At 33.2% G+C, this 25844-nt stretch overlaps 1 protein-coding gene across 5 annotated transcripts in view; it reads right to left on the bottom strand.

Moving 5' to 3' along the window:
* The window catches only part of LOC136038473 (uncharacterized), a 181881-nt gene that overhangs the window by 40141 nt on the left and 115896 nt on the right, over positions 1 to 25844 (bottom strand). For all 5 annotated transcript variants that reach the window (XM_065721541.1, XM_065721538.1, XM_065721539.1 and 2 more), the window contains 3 exons: positions 20857 to 20964; positions 16176 to 16356; positions 9890 to 10013 (listed from right to left, as the gene is read on the bottom strand). In XM_065721541.1, coding sequence (XP_065577613.1) covers positions 9890 to 10013; positions 16176 to 16356; positions 20857 to 20964 — 413 coding nt within the window. The remainder of the gene's footprint in view (positions 1 to 9889; positions 10014 to 16175; positions 16357 to 20856; positions 20965 to 25844) is intronic.

Genomic DNA, 25844 nt, shown 5'->3' with positions numbered 1-25844 from the left:
AAAGAAATAAAATAAAATAGAAAATAATACGATATTTTTCCTGATCACCAATGTAATGCGTAAAAAATAAGTAAATACAAAATTCATAGACTCATTCAATTAGCTACAAATAATTTTGGGTAAAATATACCTCAAGAGTTCTATTAATGGAATGTTGACTTTTGCATTAAAAATCGTTACCTGGGGGCATAAAACCAGTTTAAAGGATGGCCTCTCAGGGTAGTGGAGCCCATATGTTAACTTACAAGATGAAGGGCGTGAGAAATGTTAACAGTGATAAGAAAATCACAAGACTACCTAATATAGTGATATTAGTACTGAGGATCCCTAGCGGTAGGGCTGGAAAGTAAAATTGCCAACATTATAGGTACACTAGCTCTACAGAACCCTAGCGTCAGAGCGAAAAACTAAGGTTCCTGGCAGTATATCGACACTAGCACCACAAATCCCTACCTTTAAGGTAGAAAATAACTTTTTTTTGTCAGTATAGCTACACTAGTGCCACAAACTCCCCTAGGGACAGGGTTGTGAACTAGAATTCCTGGTAGGGAGCATTGGACTATATTTTACTTACAACAAATGGTAAATTTCTAGTTTAGTGACTTCTTGCTATCTCAGAAAAGGGTTAGGTTAGGAAAATGAAACTTTCGGGAATGGGTATATCCTAAAGTATATGCCGGGAAGATATTTTAAAGTTCCCATCTCTACTCTTTCCCCCTCTAGAGGGCCCTGAAATTCACCTACATGACAGGCCTATTGAAATTTTGACAAAACAACATTTTACCTCAATTTTCAGTTACCAGTTTTTCTCTGCCTTTAGTTCTGAAAATGCAATTTCTGTTATTTGAGTTGAATTCTGAGCCATAAAAATGTTTTTTTTTTCTTCAAAATTTAGGAAATGTATTTGCATATCTTTAAAACCTTATAAATTGGGATTGAGCAAAGTTGTGAATTTGAAAACAATTCTGTTGTACTTCAATTAAGCAGAAGGTCTATTTTGCAGGGTTTCACTTTTATAAGACACATATTTTTAAAGGTCATCAAAGGTCAGGGCCCTCTAGAGGGAGAGAGGGTGGAGTTAGGTATTCCAAAATACCTTCCCGGGACATACTTTCAAACAGTTCGTGGTAACAAACTGTAATAAGGAGCGACCCGGCTCAATAGTAACCGAAACTCTAAAAATGTGATTTTGATACCAATAGTTACATCTAAAGAATCGCATTTTGATGCTGATTTCAAATATATAAGTTTCATCAAGATCAGTTATACCCATCAAAATTTACGAGCCTGAGAAAATTTGCCTCATTTTAGAAAATAGGGAGAAACACCCCCTACAAGCCATGCGATCTTAACAAAAATCACACCATTAGATTTAGCGTATTGGAGAACCTTATTTTAGAAGTTTCAAGCTTCTATCTACAAAAATGTGGAATTTCGTATTTTTTGCAAACTTTGACCTGTGTTTACATATAGTAATGGTTACTGGGAAGTGTACAGACGTTTTCAGGGGGATTTTTTTTTGGTTTAGGGGGAGAATAGAGGGGGGGTTACGTGGGAGTATATTTCAATTGATAAACTTCTCATGGGGGAAGAGAATTTCAATGAAGGAGGCGCAGCATTTTCTAGCATTATTTGAAAAAAAAATAAAAATAAATATGAAAAGTTTTTTTCTACTGAAAGTAAGGAGCAGAATTAAAACTTAAAACGAACAACAATTATTACGCATATGAGGGGTTTACCTCCTCGTTATACCTCACTCTTTACGCTGAAGTGTTTTTAGGAATCTCAACTATTTATTCTACGGCCTTTGTGACAGAGGTCCTTCTTAAGATATTGGGACAAAATATATGCTTTAGTATAAAGAGTGAGGTGTCGACGAGGGTTGAACCCCCTCATATACGCAATAAAAACATACGAATATAGAAGGTCGTTACGTAAGTTAATTTGTAAGTTACGTATATTTTTTACCAATGAAAACGTTTGTAAAATATTAAAAGTTCTAGTTGTTTTTTTAAGTAATCAAAAACTTGGAAGGCAACTAGGCCTCCTCCCTCGCTCCTTTTTTCTCAAAATCTTCCGATTAATTGCAATTAATTAACATAAAAATTTTGTTTTAATTATTTATGTGCGGAGAACCAAGATCAAAACATGAATTAATTCAAAAACGCCCAGAAATTAAATAAAAAAACAAGTTTTTTTAAATGAAAGTAAGGAGCAACAATAAAACTTAAAACGAACAGAAATTACTGCGTATATGAAAGGGGCTTTCCTCCTCAACGCCCCGCTCTTTACGCTAAAGTTTCTTTCTGCTTTAAAAATAGAATTAAGAGAAAGAGTCAGACTTTAGCGTAAAGAGTGGGGCGTTGAGGAGGGAAAGCCCCTTTCATGTACGGAGTAATTTCAGTTCATTTTAAGTTTTAATGCAGCTCCTTACTTTCATTTAAAAAGACTTGTTTTTTTTATTTAATAGCCTGTAGACTCATCCCTGAAAGTTTCATTTTCCTGACCTAAACCCTTTCCAAGATAGCAAGAACTCACTAAACTAGAATTCTACCCAACAAATTAGGATAGTTGAATTCAATTGATTGTAAAGTGATGGAAAAAACAGATACTGTAATCAGTAAGGTAGCAGGACATTACATCAGTTCAATACAGTTCGCATCTAGCATTCATTCAGTGCGGTCGCATTTCGTATCTAGCATTCATTCAGTGCGGTCGCATTTCGCTAGCTCTGATAATTAGTGATGTATGATTATTGGCACGAGTATTTTGGATGCTTGGATATTTGGATATTTTTTAGAATACGGTGAAGAAATCAATTAGCAGGTCCTGCGTTTCGCTGGGCCACCTGTCAAATGGTGATTGCCACTGCTGACGTGGGCCTGCCCCACTAACAGGTACGAGTTTTTTGGAAACTGTTGTAAATTACTTTTGATAAAAATAGCGACGAAGACCACACTGCCTTTCCATAACAAACAAATACAAAGTAGAAACAAAAAGGGAAACAAAGGGTTGGAACAAAAAGAAACAAAAAGGGAAACAAAGTTTGAACGAAAAGAAACAAAAAGGGAAACAAAGGGAAACAAAAGTAGAAACAAAGGGAAAATCTTTTCAGGACAGTGAAAATCAGTTCTGTGAATATTTCGGCCCTATGTCCAAGGGCCGTCTTCAGCACAATACGAGAACGAGAGAGAAAATATGTATATATAATTAAATTTACATTAAATTGTGAGAATTCAAAATAATAATGTATTAAAAAAAAAATCTGTTTTCATCTGTCCAAACCCTGACGAAGTTAAATCTGGTCTTATAAATACCCTTTATAACAGCCAAAAAAAGGTTAAGCCTCCCACCCCTTCCACACCAAAAATTTGCACGACATAAAAATACTATCTAATCTCCGAAAAGATCCTTCTATTATAATAACTAAAACAGACAAAGGCAGGTTAATTTATAGCAAACAGTATTACTGGCTTTTGTATAAAGTGAATATACCACTCGATGCCTTTTTTTATGCTCTTTACAAATATAATAATTGCTTCTACCGGAAATTCAGACTTAAGCACTTTTTGACCTCTTAAAAATAACCTAAATATGGGGTATAAAAAAGGCATAAAATATCGATCTCAGACTTTAAAACATTGGACTCAAACTTACCGTTTCATAATAAATCCATTTTTTGAATGTTATATTATCCACAAGCAGTGAGTTTCCACAATTAAATTGGATAAATAAATTTTATCAATGTTATGGCGTTTTCTTCTTCCTTGACATCGAATTTCAAATAAAAGCATGCGTTTTTGGTCGAAAATATGAAAGCTGGCTATTACGAACGCCAGTTATACTGTTTGCTATAAATTTAACTATATTAAATACAGCAATGGTTAGTTTACGTATTTAATATATGCTATGCTTTACCCCCACCCCCCTGATGTGCAAATATATAGCCTAAATTTGTTTCTAAACTATTACAGATTTGCGATTTCAAATATCCTATTATTTTGTAAAAAAATGACCGAAAACAAATGCTTTAATTGAAATTTTGGTTTAAATTTGGTTTAAAAAGTGTTTAAATCTGAATTTCCGGTAGAAGCAATTGTTATATTTGTAAAGAGCATAAAAAAAGGCATCGAGTGGTATGTTCACTTTAAACGAAAGCCAGTAATACTGTTTGCTATAAATTTACCCAAAGGCAATTCATTTGTTGTCATGAATACGACAGACTATGACAACAAAATTCTTTCGCATTTAAAAGACATAATTACATATAAAACAATAACTCATGACTCTACTGATCAGTTTGTTAATAGTTTTATAAATGAATTAAAGCAGCTAAAATAAAATGGCAAAATCACCCCACAATTATACAATAAATTTTTTTCCCCGTGGTAGCTTCTGTCCCAAACTCTACGATTTACCAAAAATACACAAACAGGGTATTCCCTTAAGACCTATCGTAGCGTGTACTAAAGCCCTCGCTACCAATATTGGGAAATGGCTTTGCACAGCTTTCAAACCTTTATTGTATTCCCAAAATTCCCATATTCGTAATTTGGCAGATTTGGTTGAAAACTTAGTAACACAAGTATTTCAGAAAAAACAATAGTTAGTATTTTTGACATTGTTTCCATGTATACAAATATAGATGTGACTATTTCTGAGGAATTATTAAAAAACAAAATAGAAGAAAATCACCACTTATTCGAGTTTTCAGCGACGGGAATTGATTGTGAAATTTTAATAACTCTGGTAAAAATTTGTAATAGGTTTTCTATGTATTTTCAATTTCACGATTCTTTTTATCAGCCAAAAAATGGGCTACCCATGGGGGCACCTTTATCCGGGCTACTGGCAAATATTTATGTCGAGAACCTTGAAAACTGGGCATTAAATTCTTGTTTTTTGCCCTGAATATTTGCTCAGATTTGTATATAAATGCAGAAATAAATTTTATCAGAGATATTCTTTTTAGTAATGGATACTCCATTCCTTTCGTCAATAATATAATTAACCGTAGAATAAAAAGACATTCTTGTAAAAACCGAAGAAAATATTTCACAATGTGAGGCTACTGATAATCCCTCAAATATAGTCTATCTTCCGTATATCCCAAAAATCACAATAAAACTAAAAAAATATTTGCACAAAAAATAATCTGTACGGAGTTTTTATTAATAATTTTAAAATCATTAATTTCTTAAATTCCGGTAAAAACAAGACCCCAGTTACTCGCCAAAGAGGGGTCTATCAAATACCCTGTGACTGTGGAAATTAGTATGTCGGCAGGACCCATCAGAATCTAGAGAAACGGTTACAACAGCATAAAAAAGATTGTTGGTAAAGAACAGCACATTGATTGTTGAGTTTGAACCGAAATTCCTAGCCCTTAGCAACGAGCTGTAATTTCTAAGAAAATCAAATATTTCTTGAGAGAGTTAAGAATGCAGAGCAGAAACTAGATATGTATGATAAGGACTTAAGGCTACACAGTCTTCTTTTCAGGCTGTTTACCAAACAGCCTCCAAGTAGTCACTTCAAGTCTGTAATCGGGGATGTGATTTGCAATAAAATGGAAATATCTGGAGTATCTGATGGTGATATTGTGGAAGTGAGAACCTTTAAACTGAACAGCTTTACAACTCGTCAAGATGCCATAGCTCCGGTCCTAGTCAAATTCAGGTCGAAAGAAATTGCCCGGAAAGTTTTTGAGCTTAAGTCGAAGCTAGCACACTGGTATATTTGTATCAGAAAACTTAACAAAGCAGAGACAGGACATTCTGAACCTAGCACGTGAAAAATACGGTAATGAACAAGTGTGGTCTGATCAAGGTCGTGTTTATATACGCCTTGTGAGTGATGCTTTCCCCCATCGCCTATGGTCGTTGCAAGATGTCGCTTAGACTGTTTTTATTTATTTTTTATTTTTAGTTTTTTTTTATGTATTATTATTTTAAATTGTTTTATTATTAGTTTTTTCAAACTTTCGTGGTAACGAACTGTAGTAAGGAGCGACCCGGCTCAATAATAACCGAAACTCTAAAAATGGAATTTTGATACCAATAGTTTAATTGATACCAATGATTAATGCTTTGCTGATTTAAATTAAATGTATTTTAATGCTGATATTAAATATAAACATATAATGATTTTAAATAATTTAATCAAGATCAGTTATACGCATCAACAGTTACGAGCCTGAGAAAATTTGCCTCATTTTAGAAAATAGGGGGAACAACCCCTAAAAGTCATCCAATCTTAACGAAAATCACAACATCAAATTCAGCGTATCAGAGAACCTTATCGTAGAAGTTTCAAGCTCCTATCTACAAAAATGTGGAATTTCACATTTTTTTGCCAGAAGACAGATCAGGGATGCGTGTTTATTTGTTTTTTTGTTTGTTTTTTTGTTTTATTGGTTTTTTCCCCAGGGGTGATCATATCGACTGAGTGGTTCTAGAATGTCGCGAGAGGGCTCATTCTAACGGAAATCAAAAGTTCTAGTGCCCTTTTTAAGTGACCGAAAAACTAGAGGGCACCTAGGCCCCCTCCCACGCACATTTTTCCCCAAAGTCAACGGATTAAAATTCTGATATAACTATTTTATTCACCATAATCGAAAAACCTAATAACTATGTCTTCAGGGACGACTTACTCCCCCGCAGTCCCCGTGGGAGGGGCTGCAAGTAACAAACTTTGACCTGTGTTTACATATATTACTGGTTACTGGGAAGTATTTTGGTTTAGGGGGGGGAGATTTGAGGGGTGGGGTTACGTGGGAGGATATTTAAACGAGAAACTAGTAATGGGGTTAGAGAATTTCAATGAAGGGGCGCGGGATCTTCTAGCATTATTTGAAGAAACCATGAAAAAATAAATATGAAAAGTTTTTTCTACTGAAAGTAAGGAGCAGCATTAAAAACTTAAAACGAACAAAAATTATTATGCATATAAGGGGTTTACCTTCTCGTTATACCTCACTCTTTACGCTAAAGTATTTGTAGTAATTTCAACTATTTATTCTGCGGCCTTTGTGATTCAGAGCTCATTCTTAAGGAATTGGGACAAAATTTAAGCTTTAGGGTAAAGAGCGAGGTATCGACGAGGGTTGAACCCCCTCATACACGCAACACAAACATACGGATGTAGAAGTTCGTTACGTAAATTAATTCGTAAGTTACGTATATTTTTTACCAATGAAAACGTTTGTAAAAAATTAAAAGTTCTAGTTGCTTTTTTAAGTAATAAAAAATTGGAGGGCAACTAGGCCTCCTCCCTCGCTCCTTTTTTCTCAAAATCTTTCGATTAATTGCAATTAATAAATATGCAAATTTCGTTTTAATTATTTATGTGCGGAGAGTCAAGATCAAAACATGCATTAATTCAAAAACGTCCAGAAATAAAAAAAAAACAAGTTTTTTTAAATGAAAGTAAGGAGCAACATTAAAACTTAAAACGAACAGATGTTACTCCGTATATGAAAGAAGCTTTTCCTCCTCAATGCCCCGCTCTTTACACCAAAGTTTCTTATTGCTTTAAAAACAGAGTTAAGAGAAAGAGTCAAAATTTAGCGTAAAGAGCGAGGCGTTGAGGAGGAAAAGCAAGGCGATGAGGAGGAAATATCAAGTGAGTCACAGATCGGTTTCAAAACTAAACATTCAATTGTTCATGCGGAATACCATCTAATGGAGCGCGTTAATAGTGCCCTAGAAAGGAATCTTATCCCTCTTATTGTGTTCATAGATTTTAGAAAAGCATTTGATACCGTTGATTTTAATCTTTTATTAAGTAGGCTAGCTTGTTTAGGAGTCCGTGAAAAATGTTTGGATTGGTTTATTACTTTCATGGTAGGTTCATCAAAGTTATGACAGATGATGTGGTAGGGAAACCCTTCAATGTGAATTGTGGAGCGCCCCAAGGTTTGGTATTAAGACCTTTACTATTTCTGATATGCGTGGGTACAATGCATTTTTACCTTCCTAATACTGTAGTTACATCATTCGCAAATGACACAGCGCTTACAGTGATTGGGGAGTTCATTAAGCTCAGTTTTCTTGCAGTGAATATTGAGAAGACTAATTATATGATATTTAGTCGTATTGGTAAAGTTGTAAATAGTTGTCATAGTATTATTTTACAAGATGTTTCTATTAGTCAGGTTTTTCAATGTAAATATATAGGATTTTATTTTGATGTTGGATTAATTTTAGTTGGATTTATCATTCCAAAGTTTTATTTTCAAAATGGCTCGCGGAGTTGGTATTTTAAGAAGATTTCATAATTTTTTTCCTCTACATGTCCTGAAAGCAAATTTTATTCAATTGTCCATCCTTATTTAGTGTATTGTTGCTCATTGTATGCAAGCAATTTTTTTATTCATGGGAAAAGGGTCCAGATTATGCAGAATAAGGCAGCTTGAAGTTTGGGTGATTATCTTGCGTATGGTAGTACTAGAGATTGTTTTAGAGATTTTGATATACTGAATATTGATTTTATTAAGTATCAGCAGATTTTAATTTTTGTGTACCAGGTTTTAAATGGATTGTCTCCTCAGTATTTTAGAAGTTTTTATCGATATAATTCAAATTATCTCGATTATTCTACTAGTTCTGATCAGTTGACTAGTGAAATCAGGCATACGACTCGACCTGAGTTTATGATTAAACATGTAGGTGTTGTTATTTGGAACTCAATTCCAGAGAGTGTTAGGTGGTCTGAAAACCTTATGTTATTTAAAGTAAGAATAAAGAAGTACTTTTGAATAAATTATAAATTATATTGATTAAAAATTTATCCCATTTTTTCTTTTTTTTTATGATGAGAGATGGCTGTTTAGAGATTGAATAGTGTTTCGTCTGTTTTTTTTCTTTGCATATTTCTTTGATTTTGAATGAATTGTTATCATTTATTAGAAGTAGTAGTAGTATATAAAATTCAACGTCCATTGCCCAACAGCTATCTGTGAGATAAAATTGTACTATCCCTTATTTTCTTGAATATGAACGGCTTAATGTTCTCAAATTATCAATAATCGAACATAAAAACTATATTATATGTCTAAAGATCTTATTGAAATACATATGTATAGTATGATCTATTTTGAAGTAGGTAGGACAGCATAACTATTATCCCGACATAAAAAGCCTTACGTTTATTCAATAAGTAATAACCAAACAGTTTTCAATATCAAACAAGATTTGCTATTTTAGGGTAGGCTAAGGAAATTCAGAATGCCATAAAGCTGTTATCATAATTTTGGCTCCTTCAAAGTCTCTGATTTAAAGTAATTCAAGGTTTACTTTCTGTGAATGAAGACATAATTTCTCTAACACTATCTATTTTATTTTCAATGTTTTTCTAAGGCGTCGGAATTGGCAAATTATAAACCCGGGCTTAAACCATTTTATATCCAAGAATTAGCTAATTAGTGTCCCTAATTAGGTCTGAAAGAACCCCACCTGTGTTCCAAATCCATGTTTTCAGTAAAAATCAACTGAAAGTACTTCATATTTTTTTTTTGTATTGCATGCACAAAAGAAAAGCAAGTAAGAACCAAAAAGGAAAGCAAAAATAATTAAATAAGTGAAAAGTAAAATAAAAAACATAATACATCCATTAAAATTAATAAACTAATAAATAACCGAAATTAGTAAAAGTAAAAATAATACTTAGTGAAATATTCATAATTAGAAATAAAAAAAGGCAAAAAAGTAAGTACCAATTTATGATACAAACGAAAAGTGAAATTTTACAGTGAATCTCTTTTAACAGTGAAATTAATTTTTGCATTAAAAGGTGTTGTTTAACTTATTTTTAACAAGTCTAAAAGCGAGTATTTTTCCTTATACAAATAAATATAGGAAAATAAAAGTTTAAAGTCCAGCAAACTTACCAAGCAATTAAAGCAGACTCTAGTTAACTGTAGATTTTCCACACAATCGCTGTCTGTTGGTGGAAAGAACAGGAAGTTACTAAGAATGGTTTCCGGTTGCTCTGGATTTAACCTTCTGATTTTTCTAACAAAAAAAAGAAACATTATTTCTCACAATAATTATTGTAATTATCACATTTACAGAAATGTTAAATAGGCGCTCTAGATTATATAAAATTTCGCCATGTCAATTTTTCAAATTTTGGGTAATATAAACTGAGGGATTTGTTGTTTTTGTTTTTTTTTTTATAAGGCGTCTTCCTTAATCCACCTTTCTTTAGTTTTGTACGAAAAAACTTGTATCTAAATTAAAATGTTGAAAAATTAATGTTTCAAATCATATAAATTTGACTTACAGAGAAATTTAAATGAAAAGAAACAGACATCTAAAACAGTTTGGCCTATATATTTTGAAAAAAATTAAAAAAAAGCAATATAAACGAAAAGATCCCTATAAGAAGTATTACAAATCATTATTATTATTGTAATATTTTGAGACATTTCGCAGAATATTTTAGGTTGCTCTACATTCTTTTTCTTCGTCCATCACTTTCTATTATCTTAAAAACAATCTCATTTCGTCATTTTCATTTCTTTGATCCTAAAACTCGTCTGAAACTTTAGGGAACCCTTACCCTTTTATGTTATACTTTGCAGAAAAGTTGATTTAGGTGAAAAATCCAATTAAAGTTTTTTTTTCAGTGTCCAAAGTTTTTAGAGAAACTCGTCATCTTGTGAGGTCATGCGGAGGGGGGGGGGGTCTAGTTATCATCAGAAGGAATTGGATAAGTAATTATAGTCCCCGAGCTCAAAATTTGCCTGCCCTCAAAATAGAAAAATGTGATTAGAACTATTTTGAACAAAAAAAAAACGAAAATCACGTATGTATTCAAAAAGAAACAATAAAAAAGAATGTCAAAGAAACAATCAACTGACTATTTTTTCAAGTTATGAGAAAGCTGAACACAAAAATCATAAAGGGGCAAGAAAAATAGGGTAAAGGGGGGGGGGACAATAAATCAGTGAAAAAATTGAGCAATATTTATGTCTCTGGATATTTTTTATCAAGTTTCTTTGATCTCTCAATCAATTATATTAAAAAGAATAGTTGTTTCGAACTGAAAGTAAAGAGCAGAATTAAAACTAAAAGAAAAAGAAACTATTACACACACGAGGAGGGATTTCTCCTTCTGAACACCTCCTTCTTCACGCTAAAGTTTTTTATTTTTTTAAAAGCTTTTATTGTACTATTTATATAACTTTTCTGTTTTAGGATTCGTACTAAAGGAATTTGGACAAAATTCAGACTTTAGAGTAAGGAGCAAGGTGTAGAGGAGGGGGTAACCCTCTCATATGTGTAATAACTTCTGTTTGTTCCAAGTTTTAATGCTGCTATTTACTTTCAACTGAAAAACTTTTTTTTATATTTAATCTCTGATCATTCTTAAATAATGCCAGAAAATTTGGCCCCAGCTCCCTGGAAAAATTCCCCTACGAACGGAAACAGCCTCTATGCAATTCAATCCCAGTTAAAATTAATCCTGGACAATTGTCCTTAATATCTCCACACGTGATATTCAGTCGGCAAAGAGAAAGCAAGACACATAAAAAATATTCCGTATAAGAATTCTCGCAACTTCCCCCAGTGTACAATTTCCCCTAAAAATTTCATGCCCCGGAAGCTTCGCTCTGCATGTCTGTCTCCCCCTCACCCGAAAAATATATGTATATTTTTCAATAGCAAATATTATACATAAACAATGGACACATTTTATAATTTAAGGTCCATTCCGCAAGGGTTGTGGAGGGTCAAAATATCTTCATTCGGGCCTTTCAGCTTGTCGAAAAAAATAGCAATCAAAAAATTTATATTATACAGTACTTAGACAGTATTTATATTAGACAGCGCTGGATTTTGGATCCTTTGTCTGAGAGGACGCGGGTTCGAATCCCAGTGTACCCGATTCTTCGGTTTGAGACGGGGGTTAGTGGCGTGACTCTGTAAGCTTAGCCAGAGTCGACCCAGCTCTAAATGGTTACCTGGAGAACTCTGGGGAAGGTAAACAGGAAGGGTGTGCGAAAGCACTGGATGGCTGGCCCCCAACCCTCCATTGCACTTCCTGGCTGAAGGACCAAGAAACAGAGATCAGCACCGCCGGTAGGGACTGTAAAGTCTAATGTCATATCTTTTTTTCCTTTTTTTTGCGAAAAGAGAACAAAGGGGGGTTTATAAAATTTTTATCAGATTCATTTGGGGCACGGGTAGGCTAGTTGCCCTATGACCACTTGAGACTCTTAAAAAGAGCTCTAGAAATTCTAATTTCTAATCGAATGAGCCTCTTACAAATTTTTTATAACCCTCCCTTCAATAAGAACTGCATCTGAAAAAAATATAGGATAAAAAAATTGATGCATTACGGCCTTTAGTATAAGCAACGATGTAGTATTGAATCTGATTAATTTTTACTTTAAAAGGTGTCGTTTAGCCTACCTTTAAAAAATCCAGAGGCAAGTATTTTTATGTATATAAATAAATAAACAAGCATATAGGGAAACAAACGTTTAAAGTCAGTCAAACTTTTAAGACAATTAAAGCTGTTTTTAATTAGCAATACTGTTATAACACAATCTCCATTTATTGGTGGAAAAAAACCTTAAATAAACTTTGAAGACGATGCATTTAATAGACAAATAAATATGCATTCAAATACGAACAAATGTCACATTTTTGTATATAGAAGCTTAAAATCTGTGTGCTGATGGGAATCTGGCATATTTTTAGACAAAGGGGCAATCGATACTCTCATTTTTCTTCTGGCAAAAATACAAAATTCCCTATTTTTGTAGATAGGTGCTGAACCCTCACAAGCACAATTTCCTAATACGCTGAATATGATGGTGCAAGATGAAGTCCAAAAATATTAAAATCTACATGAAATGCTTGAACAAACAGACCTCTTTTTATAAACCTTTCGATGTGTTAGGAGAATATGGATGTTCCGTTATCTAAAAAATACGCTAACTGGGACCTGGGATATTTTTTAGACAAAATTCCTTATTTTTGCAGATGGGAGCTTCACACCTCAGACGCAGCATTCACTAATACGCCAAATATGATGGTGTAAGATGAAGTCCCCAAATATTGGGATCTGCATGATCCAATATTCTTCCCATGATCCCTTCAACAAATCGACCTCTTCTTATAAATCTCTCAATGTGTTGGGAGAATATGGATGTCCCAGTATAAAAAATATGCTAATTGGGATCTGGCATTTTTAAATCGAAAAACATTTTTCATTTTTCTTCTGGCAAAAATACAAAGTTCCATAGTTTTGCAGCTTAGGAGTCGGCTACGATTATCTGATACACTGATTCTGATGGTGTCAAATGAAGTCCCCAAATATCCAATACCCTACAGCTACATATTAAAGTCATTCAAATGAAGTCCCCAAATATACAATATCCTACAGCTACATATTGAAGTTATTCCTATGAAGTCCCCAAATATCCAATACCCTACAGCTACATATTGAAGTCATTCAAATGAAGTCCCGAAATATCCAATACCCTACAGCTACATATTGAAGTCATATTGAAGTCATTCAAATGAAGTCTCCAAATATCCAATACCCTACAGCTACATATTGAAGTCATTCAAATGAAGTCCCCAAACATCCAATACCATACAGCTACACATTGAAGTCATGTGATAAATCGTCCATATAAAATGGCAGTCACTAAACACAAAATTTCTATTCTATCTTTTGCCTGGAAAATTATTTTTCCAGTTTGTTTTTGCAATTAGATTTTTTATTTTCGAATGAAACCAAGATTTCAGATTAATTTTGTTATCCTGTTTTTTTTTTATTGAAAAAAATCAGCAAATCTGAAATTGCAGAACCAGGTAAAATTTAGCATTGAACGATTTGAATGAATTTATTTATTTATTATTTATTTATTTATTATTCAAAAAAAGACATAACAACAATAATAATAAAGATCCTAGAAGCGAACTTGTTAAGGACCAAAACAACAACAAAAAATTGAAAATGAAGAAGAGAGAAAAAAAGAAAAGAGAAAATATGGGTAATTAAAGCAAATTGAATAAACATTTATAGAAATATAATATCAATATTTTTGTACCTTGTTTTATAGCGTCCGAAAACTTGCGGATAGCTCGACACTGGAGGGTATTCAATTCCATTGAAGTATAGATTTATAAATTGGGGATCGCTGGGCGGAACTAGAGATACATTTTGGGACAATGAAGGAACGGTTGGATGAACGGAGACAGTGGCCTTCAGAATTATTACTATTAAAATAAGATAATAAGTGGGGAGGAAGATTTTTATGGTAAGTGGAGTATGCAAGGGATAGATTTAATTTTTTGATGATTTGTTCAAAAGAGATAACACCAAAATCGGAGTACAAGTCCTTGGTGGGATATAGTCGTGGCAACCGAAAAACTGCTTTGACGGCACGGTTTTGAGCAGATTTTAATTCATTGTAACTGAAGGATGAGTATTGCCCCATATTGATCCGCAGTATGAGATATATGAGTAAATAAAAGAATAATAGAGGGTGACAAGGATATCGGGAGGAAGAAAATAATTCACACGATTAATCATACTTACCTGTCGCAAAACTATGGCTCCGATATAGGAAACATGTGTTGCAAATGATAGGCAGGAGTCTATGTGGACACCAAGAAACTTGGCAACTTTGACCTGCAACTTGACTTTAAAATGAAAGTAAGGAGCGACATTAAAACTTAAAACGAACAGAAATTACTCCGTATATGAAAGGGGCTTTTCCTCCTCGACACCCCGCTCCTTGCGCTAAAGTTTGATTCTTTCTCGCAACTTTACTTTTTAAAACAATAAAAAACTTTAGCGTAAAGAGCGGGGTGTCGAGGAGGAAAAGCCCCTTTCATATACGGAGTAATTTCTGTTCGTTTTAAGTTTTAATGTCATTCCTTACTTTCATTTTAAAAAACTTGTTTTTTTCATTTAATAACCAACAGAATCGATTCATGACCGCAAACTTGTTCCAGAGCTTGTCTGCGTTTTGTAGGATTGCTCAGATCAGGCGAAACCTTAGAGATTATCACTGTGGTATGATTTCCATCGTTGCGAGACCCAAAGGGATGGGAAATTGGTTTCGTAAGACACCATTTTAGAAGACATAGTTTTTAACATCTGTTCACAGCTATTCACTTTCGCAGCTAATCTAGAATATGCTACCGCTGGTATACAGGGGACAGCAGTAGGTAACCGAACGACGGAGCAAGGAATATCCAAATCGTCATTATCACACTTACGTAGCAGATCGAAAATATTCTTAACATTATTTGACGCTGCCTTATTACCAATACGCTTTGGTGGCTGGATATCATTGTTAACTGTGTTCCAAAATTCCAGCTTAGCAGAAGAAAGGACTGATCCGTCAAAAAAGTCAACGGCTCACTTAATTATCACTTCATCATCTATTCCGGATTCGTAATTAGACTATGAAATTTAGTATGGGCGAGTAAACCAGTTTCCTATCAACCACCGATCACATGCTATCCCTGTTTGCATCAGACATAATTCACATAATTTAATAAAAATGCCCAACTCCAATTCTAGACACTAAGATTAGTTATAGTCCAAAAATAAGGTTAAATGACTTTTCGTTTCGAGGGGTGAAAATTCAAGAAAATTGATTATAGATTGTCTGAGAAAATCCAAAGTAAACTTTTCACACGATTTAAAAAGGTAGATACAATTTGAGAGGTCCACAAAATAGGCTAGAAAGTCCTTTCGCCAGAAGAGGATATCCAATTTCTTCTATAAAACCATTTCATCACAATCAAATCAGGTCATAATCACATTTCAGGCATTCATGTAATAATTTTGTAGCTGTTGAATAAATTCAGTCTCTAATTAATTCAATATACAATCCTTTATCCACTGGTTCAGATTCAGTCTCTAATTAATTCGGAAAATAATCCTTTTTTTTCACCACTGGTTAAAACTGAGATTAATCCTTTTCAAAGAGAAAATAAGTCTTAACAGGTTGAAGACTAAATAGCTACTGGAATTTACTGGAGCATAATTAGTTTACCCTAGGTGAATAACCCTTTTGTTTATGTATACCTTTTTTTTATTTCACTATTTAAATTTTCAATTTTCCAAAGGGCAGAATATTAAATATATATTCTTTGAAAAGCCGAATAATGTCAAAATAAGGACAGAAAAATACTTACTGTCTTATTTCTTCTAATTCAGCGCCAGACTTTTTTGCATAGTCTTTTTTCTTTAGCCTTTGGACAGTCCTTTCAATTTGATCAATCATTTCCTGCAGATCCCAATTAGCATATTTCTGTTCAACATCGATCTGCATCGATTGAAAATAGGTCTGCGTCGGTTGAACATCTATCTGTTCATCTAAAATAAAAAATACTTAAGAATATCTATCTTTAAAAACACATCAAATTTTAATTATTACTAAACATATTTTTCAATATATGTTTCTATAAGCCATCAACAAAAAAAACCACCAACAGTTTGTTTACTATGATATTACAAGGTCACTAAACAGAGAATTAGATTTAGACATATTGGTAATCCCAATGTTTAAATAGGCCTTTTTAACGAGAAAGCTTCATTACAGTTCATCTCTAGATTTCTGAGCCATAAAACTGACATCGTTTCCTAATAAAAAGTAAAAACTGAGGAATAAGCTGGAAGAAGATTATATTAATAAAATATTTGAATACACACTATCATGTTTTTCAAAACAATAAATGTTATTGTCAAAACAATAATAAGACAAAACTGAGTAGAAATATTTTTTCATACTCCAGATGGAGAAAAGCACTTTTGATATAAGGGTGGAGTGAAGACTCAAAAGATAACCCCTGCAATTGAATTAATTTAATCTTTGAATTAAAATGTATTTATTTTTTGGCAGTGCTAAATCCTCAGTAGCTTTCCTCAAAAATATTAGACTGTGATTAGCCATTAATTCTTACATCTGTAAGAATTATTACATCAGATATAATTCTTACGTCTTCCCAATATTTGAGGATAGATCTATACTGACCAATTACATTATAATTTCCATGCTAGATTGTACTACTTACGCTTGGAAAATATGGGGTAAATAGCTAAGTAAAACCTAGTAATTGTAAATTTAGTGATGAAAACCAATGGTGTCATTGGTTCACTGAAAACTTATTCCGTCTGTTGATTTTTTGCAGTGGCTGGGTATAAGCCTTACTAATAAATCTTTCCAGTTTTTGTCAACGCACTGTTTACGACATTTCAAGAAGAATACAATAACATTTTCTTAATAAAATGTTTGAATACATACTATCTTGTTCTAAACACTTTTGCTCAATTTTCTAAAAATTAAATATCTTCTAACTTATCAACTCTAAATACAAAGATAGAATCATCCTATTCATTAAAAACAGTTTATGAGCCTCATTGGCAAAGTGTTAGAGAAACATGCACAAGATTGAAACCCCAAAGCTAGGTTGGTGAAGGTAAAAAGAAAAATATGGAACAAAATAGGGAAGACAAGTTAACACGTAAGGGGTGTTGCCTCACTGTCATTCAAGGTGGTGTGATGATAAAAAAGTTTCATTCTTGGAATTTTCAGACATTGTACCTAAAAAAAAGCTACCCTAAGGTCAGATGGCGATTCAGCAAGTGTGGGCCAATATGAATTTTGCTAGAACCACTCAACATTAGACTACCTACTGGCCTAGAATCAGGAACAGATGGAACTTCTAGTAATAAGGTACAACATTAGGCTATCATCATTTGACATTGCTAAATATTTCAACAACGCATGGCACCTTGACCTACTAAAAAAAACGCCTTGTGTACGGTGTTCGTGGTTGTCTGGTAAAATGGATCAAGAGCTTTCTTTCTGATCGTTAACTATGGGTTATACTTGATCAGTTTATTTTCCGTCAATATTCAGTGAAGCATCAAATATTAAACAGTTTTGAATTCAAATTAGTTTGGTAGCGGCATGGAATGATAGTGTTGCCTCACTGTCATTCAGGGTGGTGTCACGACAAAAAGTTTCATTCTTGGAATTTTCAGACATTGTACCTCAACAAAATCTTTTGTTTTTAGTCGGATTAAAAAACAGATTCAATTTCTAGTTTAAGTTAAAACAATAATTCTTCAGCAATTGAGATTTTTTTAAATACATTATGAAACTTTCATTTATTATGGGTAATGGTTTGTTCTTTGCTAGTTCACTTGGGATATTTCTTATATCGGGCAATACTTTTCTTGCCCTCACAATTTTTCATATATGATCCTCGAAGAATAATATAGTGTTTAGGATAAAAGGATAAAAATCCTCCAGAGCCATTGCTGGCCCATAGAACGTCGAATCGACGCTTCAGTTGCTAGGTATTTTTTTACAGGGACAAGTAGCAAGCTTGTCGCCCAACCTTGTTGCGGCGGGGATCGAACCCTGGGCCCCGTATTGCCAAGCAAAGCATTAATCCACTGCGCTACAACAGGTTAATATAGTGTATATAGTGTTTAGCCAAGACAAACTTCAGCCGTACCTTGCTTTGTTCCAATGCTTCTGACGTGCATCACTATAGTTATAAACTTTGACAGTTTTAATTAGAAAAGTATATAATAGTTTTCTATAATCACTGATTTCAATATTGTTTCAAAATGAGTATCACAGAAAAAACCAAACCCTCTACCTAAAAAGTAAAAAAAAAGAAAGAAAAACTTTACACTTGGAGGGGGGAAGGAGAATATTTGCAGGCACGATTTAAAGATAGCCAAAATTCAAATTAAAAAAGTGTTTCCATCTTAAAGTAATGAACAACTCTAAGATTAAAAAGAAAGGAAATAATTTCATATATCCATAGCCAGCTAGCCTAGGCTAATATATATTAGCCCTTTGACTATATTTCTTAGCTCTTAGAACAAAATTTCTCTTGTTTCTATACCTTTGCTGTTTAAGTGCCTCATAACATTTTTTCTGCTTCATCACCTACAGTGAAGGACTTCTGTGTGTCAAAATTTTTGTTATTTTCTGGCATCCGCTATAGTTGAACCACATTAAAATCCACATGAATAGGATCAAGAAATGAACACAGTCTTGTTTCTAGTTTGCAATTAAATAAAAAAAAAGAAGTTTTTTTTAACTGAAAGTAAGGAGTGACATTAAAACTTAAAATGAACAGAAATTACTTCGAAACTAAAAAGGGCTGTTCCCTTTTCAGCGCCCCGCTCTTTACGCTAAAGTTTGACTCTTTTTCTAAACTCTACTTTTTAAAACCGTATATAAATTTAGCGTAAGGAGCGGAGCTTCGAGGATGGAGCAGCCCCTTTCATATACAAAGTAATTTCTGTTCAGTTAAAATTTTAATGTTGCTCCTTACTTTCAGTAAAAAAAAAACTTGTTGAAAGAAGCTTGATTTTGGCTCCCCGCAGATGAATAATTAAAACGAAATTTGTATATTTATTTTTTTGGCTAAATGGCTTTCTCATAGTTTTGACCGAATGATTTTGAAAAAAAGGAGCTTGGGAGGAGGCCTAGGGGCCCTTCAATGTTTTGATTACTTAAAAAGACAACCAAAAGTTTTAATTTCTTACGAACTTTAAAAAAAAAAAAAACATACGTAACTTACGAGTTAGCTTACGTAACGAACTTCTGTATTCATATGTTTTTATTACATATGTGACGGGGTTCACCCCCTCGTCAGTACCTCGCTCTTTGCACTAAAGCTTAAATTCTGTCCCAATTCCTTAAGAATGACCCATGAATCACAAAGGCCGTAGAAAAAATAGTTGAAATTGTGTAAAGAGTGAGGTATTAGGAGGAAGTGAACCCCTAATGTGCGTAATAATTTCTGTTTGTAGCTCCTTACTTTCAAGTGAGAAAACTTTTTCATATTTATTTTTTCATTGTTTTTTTTTAAATAATGCTAGAATATCCTGTGTTCTGTACACGGGAATTTTCTTCCCCCATGACAAATTCCTCCATGGAAAGTTCCCCCTACATAACCCCCTCTTCTCAACCCCCCTCAGCCGAAAAATTCCCCTTAAGATGTCTGTACACTTCCCAATAACAATTACTATATGTAAGCACTGGCCAAAGTTTGTAACTTGTAGCCCTTCCCACGGGGACTCTGGGGGAGTAAGTCGTCCCCAAAGACATAGTTATAAGGTTTATCAACTATGTTGAATAAAATGGCTATCTCAGAATTTTGATCCGGTGACCTTGGGAAAATAATTAGCTTGGGAGGGGGCCCAGGTGCCCTCCAATTTTTTTAGTCACTTAAAAAGGGCACTGGAACTTTTCCTTTCTGTTAGAATGAGCCCTCTCGCAACATTCTGGGACCGATGGTTCGATACAATCACCCCTGAAAAAAAAACAAAAAAACAAATAAACACGCATCCGTGATCTGCCTTCTGGCAAAAAAATACAAAATTGCACATTTTTGTAGATAGGAGCTTGAAACTTCTACAGTAGGGTTCTGTGATACGCTGAATCTGATGGTGTGATTTCTGTTAAGATTCTTTGACTTTTAAAGGATGTTTCCTCCTATTTTCTAAAACAAGGCAAAATTTCACAGGCTCGTAACTTTTAATGGGTAGGACTAAACTTGATGAAACTTACATATTTAAAATGAGCATTAAAATGCAATTCTATTGCGAGACCACGAACTGTTTGATATTGACGTTAAAAGTGCTTTAGTATAACAGCACACTAATCGAGTAAACCCAAATTAATAACCTGTGAAGTCATCTTGAATTTAAACCAACAAATTTACCAAAATAACGATGTAATTAATTGCCATTGTCTTTGCATCTAATTAATTACCTACGAATTAATTACCAGCGAATTACCGATGAATATACAAAATAAAAACAAAGTAAGAACAATGAGTTTACCTTGCAATGTCAATGCGCTCTGAAACTCTTGTAGAGGTTCGTTCTCCTCTGAAAGCTTTTTCCTCAGTAAACTGGGCCTGGGTGGCTTCTTAGGAGCATTCTTCTTTCCTAAAAAAAAGCTTTTTTTTTGTATTATGAATAAAAAAAAGGTAGAGTACGGTATTGGACTGTACAGTCCGTACCAATGGCATTGAACTCCGTTTCTTGGTCCTTCAGTCAGGAAGTGCAATCCTCTAAGTGCGACCATCTTGTGCTTCCGTATACCCTTCCTGTTTACCTTCCTCAGATTTCTTTAGATACCCATTTAGGGCTGGGTCAACTCCGACTGAGCTTACAGAGTCACGCCACTGACCCGCGTCCTAAGCTAAACAATTAGATATGCTAGGATTCGACCATTACCCTCTCGGACAAAGGATCCTATATCCAGTGCACTAATCCACTCGGTTAGGACTGAATATCCAATCGGTTATACTCTAAATACTACTACTACTGCTACTAATAACTCACTGCAGCACCAAGCCGCCTGAGGTCAACACAGCTACGCATGCTCCTCCTCCAACCTAATTTATTTAAAACCTCCTCTTTACACCCTCCCATTATATTCTAAATAAGTTAGCAAAAAAGTTGTGAAGGTCTAATTATACAATAAGTCATGTTCAGAGTTTAAATCATACCTGTTTTGAGGTTAATATTATTGTAGTTGTAGTTATTCTACCGAAGCAGGGCACCGATCGTACAAAATAAAAATTGGGTGTCATTTTACATCCTGGACCTTCAAGGTGAGCCAGTGAAAAATATTCAGATTCAACTTTCCCTGTTGTTAAAGACTACCATAAGTTTGTCGTATGTAATCCTTGCTCTTTACGATATGTAATTCTTAAGGTAATGTTAGTTCATAAGGTACGTATGTTTATTACTAACAAAAACGTTCGTACAAAAAATCAAAATCTAGTTGCATTTTAACTAACCAAAATTTGGAGGGCAACTAGGCCTCCCGGTCCACCCCATTTTTTTTATCAGAATCGTCCGATTGAAACTATGAGAAAGGCATTTAGCGAAAAAATTAATTTTCAAATTTCGTTTTAATTATTCATGTGATTAATTCAAAAACGTTCAGAAATTAAATAAAAAAATAAGTTCTTTTAACTCCAAGTAAGGAGCGACATTAAAACTTAAAATAAACAGAAATTATTCCGTATATGAAAAGGGTTTTCCCCTCCACAACGCCTCGCTCTTTACGCTAGATTTTTTTTTTATTGTTTTCAAAAGTTGAACTGTGACAAAGAGTCAAACTTTAGTGGTAAGTGCGGGGCGTTGTGGAGGGGAGAGCCCCTTTCATATAAATAATAATTTCTGTTCGGTGTAAGTATTAATGTCACTCTTCACTTGCAGTTAAAAAAAACTTTTTTTTTACATTTATTACATTAAAAAGTAGATGAATAGGATTAAGAAATGGACAAAATCTTGTTTCTAGTTTGTTATTAAACAGAAAAAAAACAATTTTTTTAAAATGAAAGTAAGGAGCGACATTAAAACTTAAAATGAACAGAAATTACTCCGTATATCAAAGGGGCTTTTCCTCCTCAACGTTCCACTCTTTACGCTAAAGTTTTTACCTGTTTTAAAATGTAGATTTAAGAGAAAGAGTCAAACTTTGTTTGACTCTTTACCCATGTCCTAAGCTGAACAATTGGATTCACCAAGCTTACCCTCTCGGACAAAGGATTCTATATTCAGAGCACCAATCCTCTTGTATAGGACTAAATATACAACCGGCTACATTCTGAATAATTTAGGGAATTACTTGTGCAGGTCTAATTATACAACAAGGCACGTACAGGGCTTAAATTATACCTCTGTTTCAAGGTTAGTATAATTGTAGTTGCAGTTATTCTAAGAAAGCAGGACACCGATCGTACAAAATAAAAATTGGGTGTGGTTTTACATTCTGGTTTGATTCGACCTTCAAGGTGAGATTTTGGAAAATATTCAGATTCAACTTTCCCTGTTGTTATAGATTATCATATATAAATCTTTGCTCTTTACGATTTGTACAAAAAAGTGTGTGAAATGCGTGAGGCCTATTGCAGAAGTTCTGGTAGTTATAAAATTATAAATATGTTAAATTAGTATTAGTTATAAATATATATTATTATTAGTATTAAATATTTTATTAGTATTAATAATATAATTAAATATAATTAATATAAATTAATAAATTAATTAATTAAATATAATAGAAAAGAATTATAATAATAGAAAAGAATTTCTATATAATAGAAATTTTCTATATAATAGAAATCTTTTCTATATAATAGAAAAGAATTAATTAAATATAATATAAATTAATTAATTAATATAATTAATATAAATAATATAATTAAATATATATTATTAGTATTAGTTATAAATATATATTAAAGAAAGTGCATAGCTTTAGTCACAATTTCGTTTCAAGTCTACGATTTTGCAATTCTAGTTTTCTGGTGAAGCAGGACACTGATCACATAAAAAATTGAAAGTGAATCTCTTTATGGTGATACTATTCAGCATCTTTAAGTACCTTTTTTTCTGTTTTTCTTGAAACTTGTCTCTACAGATTTCCCTTCAGTAGAAGGAATTAGTGGACGTTGTTTATTGACGGACGTTGGACGTTGAATTGACGGATGTTGGACGTTGTTTATTGGACGTTGAATTAGTGGACGTTGCTTATGAAATAGGTCTAACTTCTTATCAAAAATATCCCAATCTAACCTATTGAAAAATATCCCAAAAAAGCGCCGATGAGCCAAACTTACACAAAATTTGTTGAATTTTCAGATACCTTTTCTTCTATTTTAAGCGACACAAGAAAAAACATCCAAAAATACTCCAGAAAAAGTCTCAAGCTTCCCTGTTAAGAAAACGCAGAAGAGATAACAGTAAACACAACAGAAGAAAAGAAATAATTGATCTGGAAAAACTAGGTCAAAGGTGTTTTAAGGTGATTTTTTTTTGGGTTGACATCTCCTGTGATGGGAGTACATCTTCCTCCTCCGGGAACGTTTAAACTCCTTCTATACAACCAAACAGATAAATATTTTTTACAATCTTCTCGACAGTGTAATAAGAATGATTCGTAATTTCAAAACAATGAAAGCGCCCAGCCATAGTCATGCCTACGTTTAGAGGTACAATTGCAATAGTTGAAATTATTACGATAAGTAAGTGATTTCAGAAGGTGAGTGGCCAAACTCGAGCAGAACATTACGGATGCCTTTTGCATGTGATTTTGAAAACTAAACATCAATAGTCAACTACAATAGTTGTATGATTGATCTCAGCTTAATCATCAATTCTTTTATTATTATTATGAAGTTCTTTTAATATTAAATGATAATGTAGGCCCTATTCCTCATAGAAAAAGGATAAGGTTTATAATACAAGTTTAGCTAATATAAGATAATAAGTTAGTATAAAGTATGAATAATATTGAACTATTATTTAGTCCTTTTGATTTTTCTGCTGGAGAGGAGGAAACGATTGATGATATTAGGGTAAAATTTGGTAAATTTATAATTACAGTAAAATTCTGGAGCGTTCTTTGGTATATTCTGGTAAATTTGGTAAAATTCTGGGGCGTTCTTTGGTAAAAATTCTGGCGCGCTGATTTGGTAAATTGGTGCCAAAACAGGAACGTGTGTCCGGCCCTTCAGAAAAGAGTAGACACCTGTATAAATGTATAATGTATAATGATTATGATTTCCATAATTCCATAAATGTGATTCCATATGATTTCCATAAATGATTATGATTTCCTGTATAATGATTTCCAGACAAGCAACAAAACTGACAGGAAAGATTTTTTCTTACTCTGTAAGAATCCTGTTGAACAAAATTCTAAGATTTTCAATAAGTTTCAATAAGTGTAAATAGTGGGGGTTGTGGGAAGACCAGTTTTCCTTATGTAAATATGAATTTGTTTCATTTTGAGTTTTTTTTGTCTCTCTTCACTCTTGTTTAGAAAAAATTATCCTTTTTTGATATTATATTGAGCGTAATAAAGTGTAGTGAATTCAGTCAGTTTAATTGCCCGAGATATCAATTCCTAAGGATGGTGGAAAGTTTCATTAATCCAGATAAACTACTATCTTTAAAAGTAAAACAAAAACGGTCAAGAAAAGTAGTTGCCACAGTATAAGTATAAATTCATGTATAATAGATTCATGTATACTCACTCGTGGAGTATATGCAACTACGAAAAAAGACGGCAATAGATATTTAGTGAATGATTATGTACATATGCTATATAATTTTTATATCATACTCAATTGATACCATTATGAGAGATGTTGTTTTACATTAAAAGATTGAAGATCGACAGAAAGTCCTGTCATGTGCCCAAACATTGGGTATCTCCTTTTGGACATTGAACCACTTTTGTCGCTGGTCAAATTTAATTAATTTTTTTTCGGGAAAGGAAAAAATAAAGGCTTTAAAATATTTGAAAAATTTATTCCTTGACAAACATCTTTAAGCAAAAGTCCCTTTTTCTGTTTTACCAAAATTTTTAAACTAAAATAATAATGTGACAAAGTTGCATACCCATTTTTTCACTCTAAATGGAGTAAGGCAATTTGAAGCCTAAGAATGAGAAACATTATCAAGTACACGAAAACTAACGACTCTGCAATAACTAGAAAGCTACTATTTACCTACTTTATAGTAACGCTAGTATATTTGTTTAATCCAAGAGAATAGCACCAGAGAAAAGCTCCAGAAAGGCAGAACGGATTTTTATTTGAAGCTTCAGAGTTTATAGCTTTCAGTCAATATTCCAGAAAAACTTTCTCTTGGAGAAAAGCATTAGAATCTTTTAAATAAAGAATTATCTGTAAATAATATATGTTTATATACACTATTGTAGATAGTCCTGCAATAGTATATTTAAACATATACAGACTTACTTTGACAAAAACAACCATATAAGAAAATTGAAATTTTTCACC

This window comes from Artemia franciscana, chromosome 18 (genome assembly GCF_032884065.1).
Source record: "Artemia franciscana chromosome 18, ASM3288406v1, whole genome shotgun sequence".
NCBI lineage: Eukaryota > Metazoa > Arthropoda > Branchiopoda > Anostraca > Artemiidae > Artemia > Artemia franciscana.
This window is presented reverse-complemented; position numbering and strand designations above follow the sequence as displayed.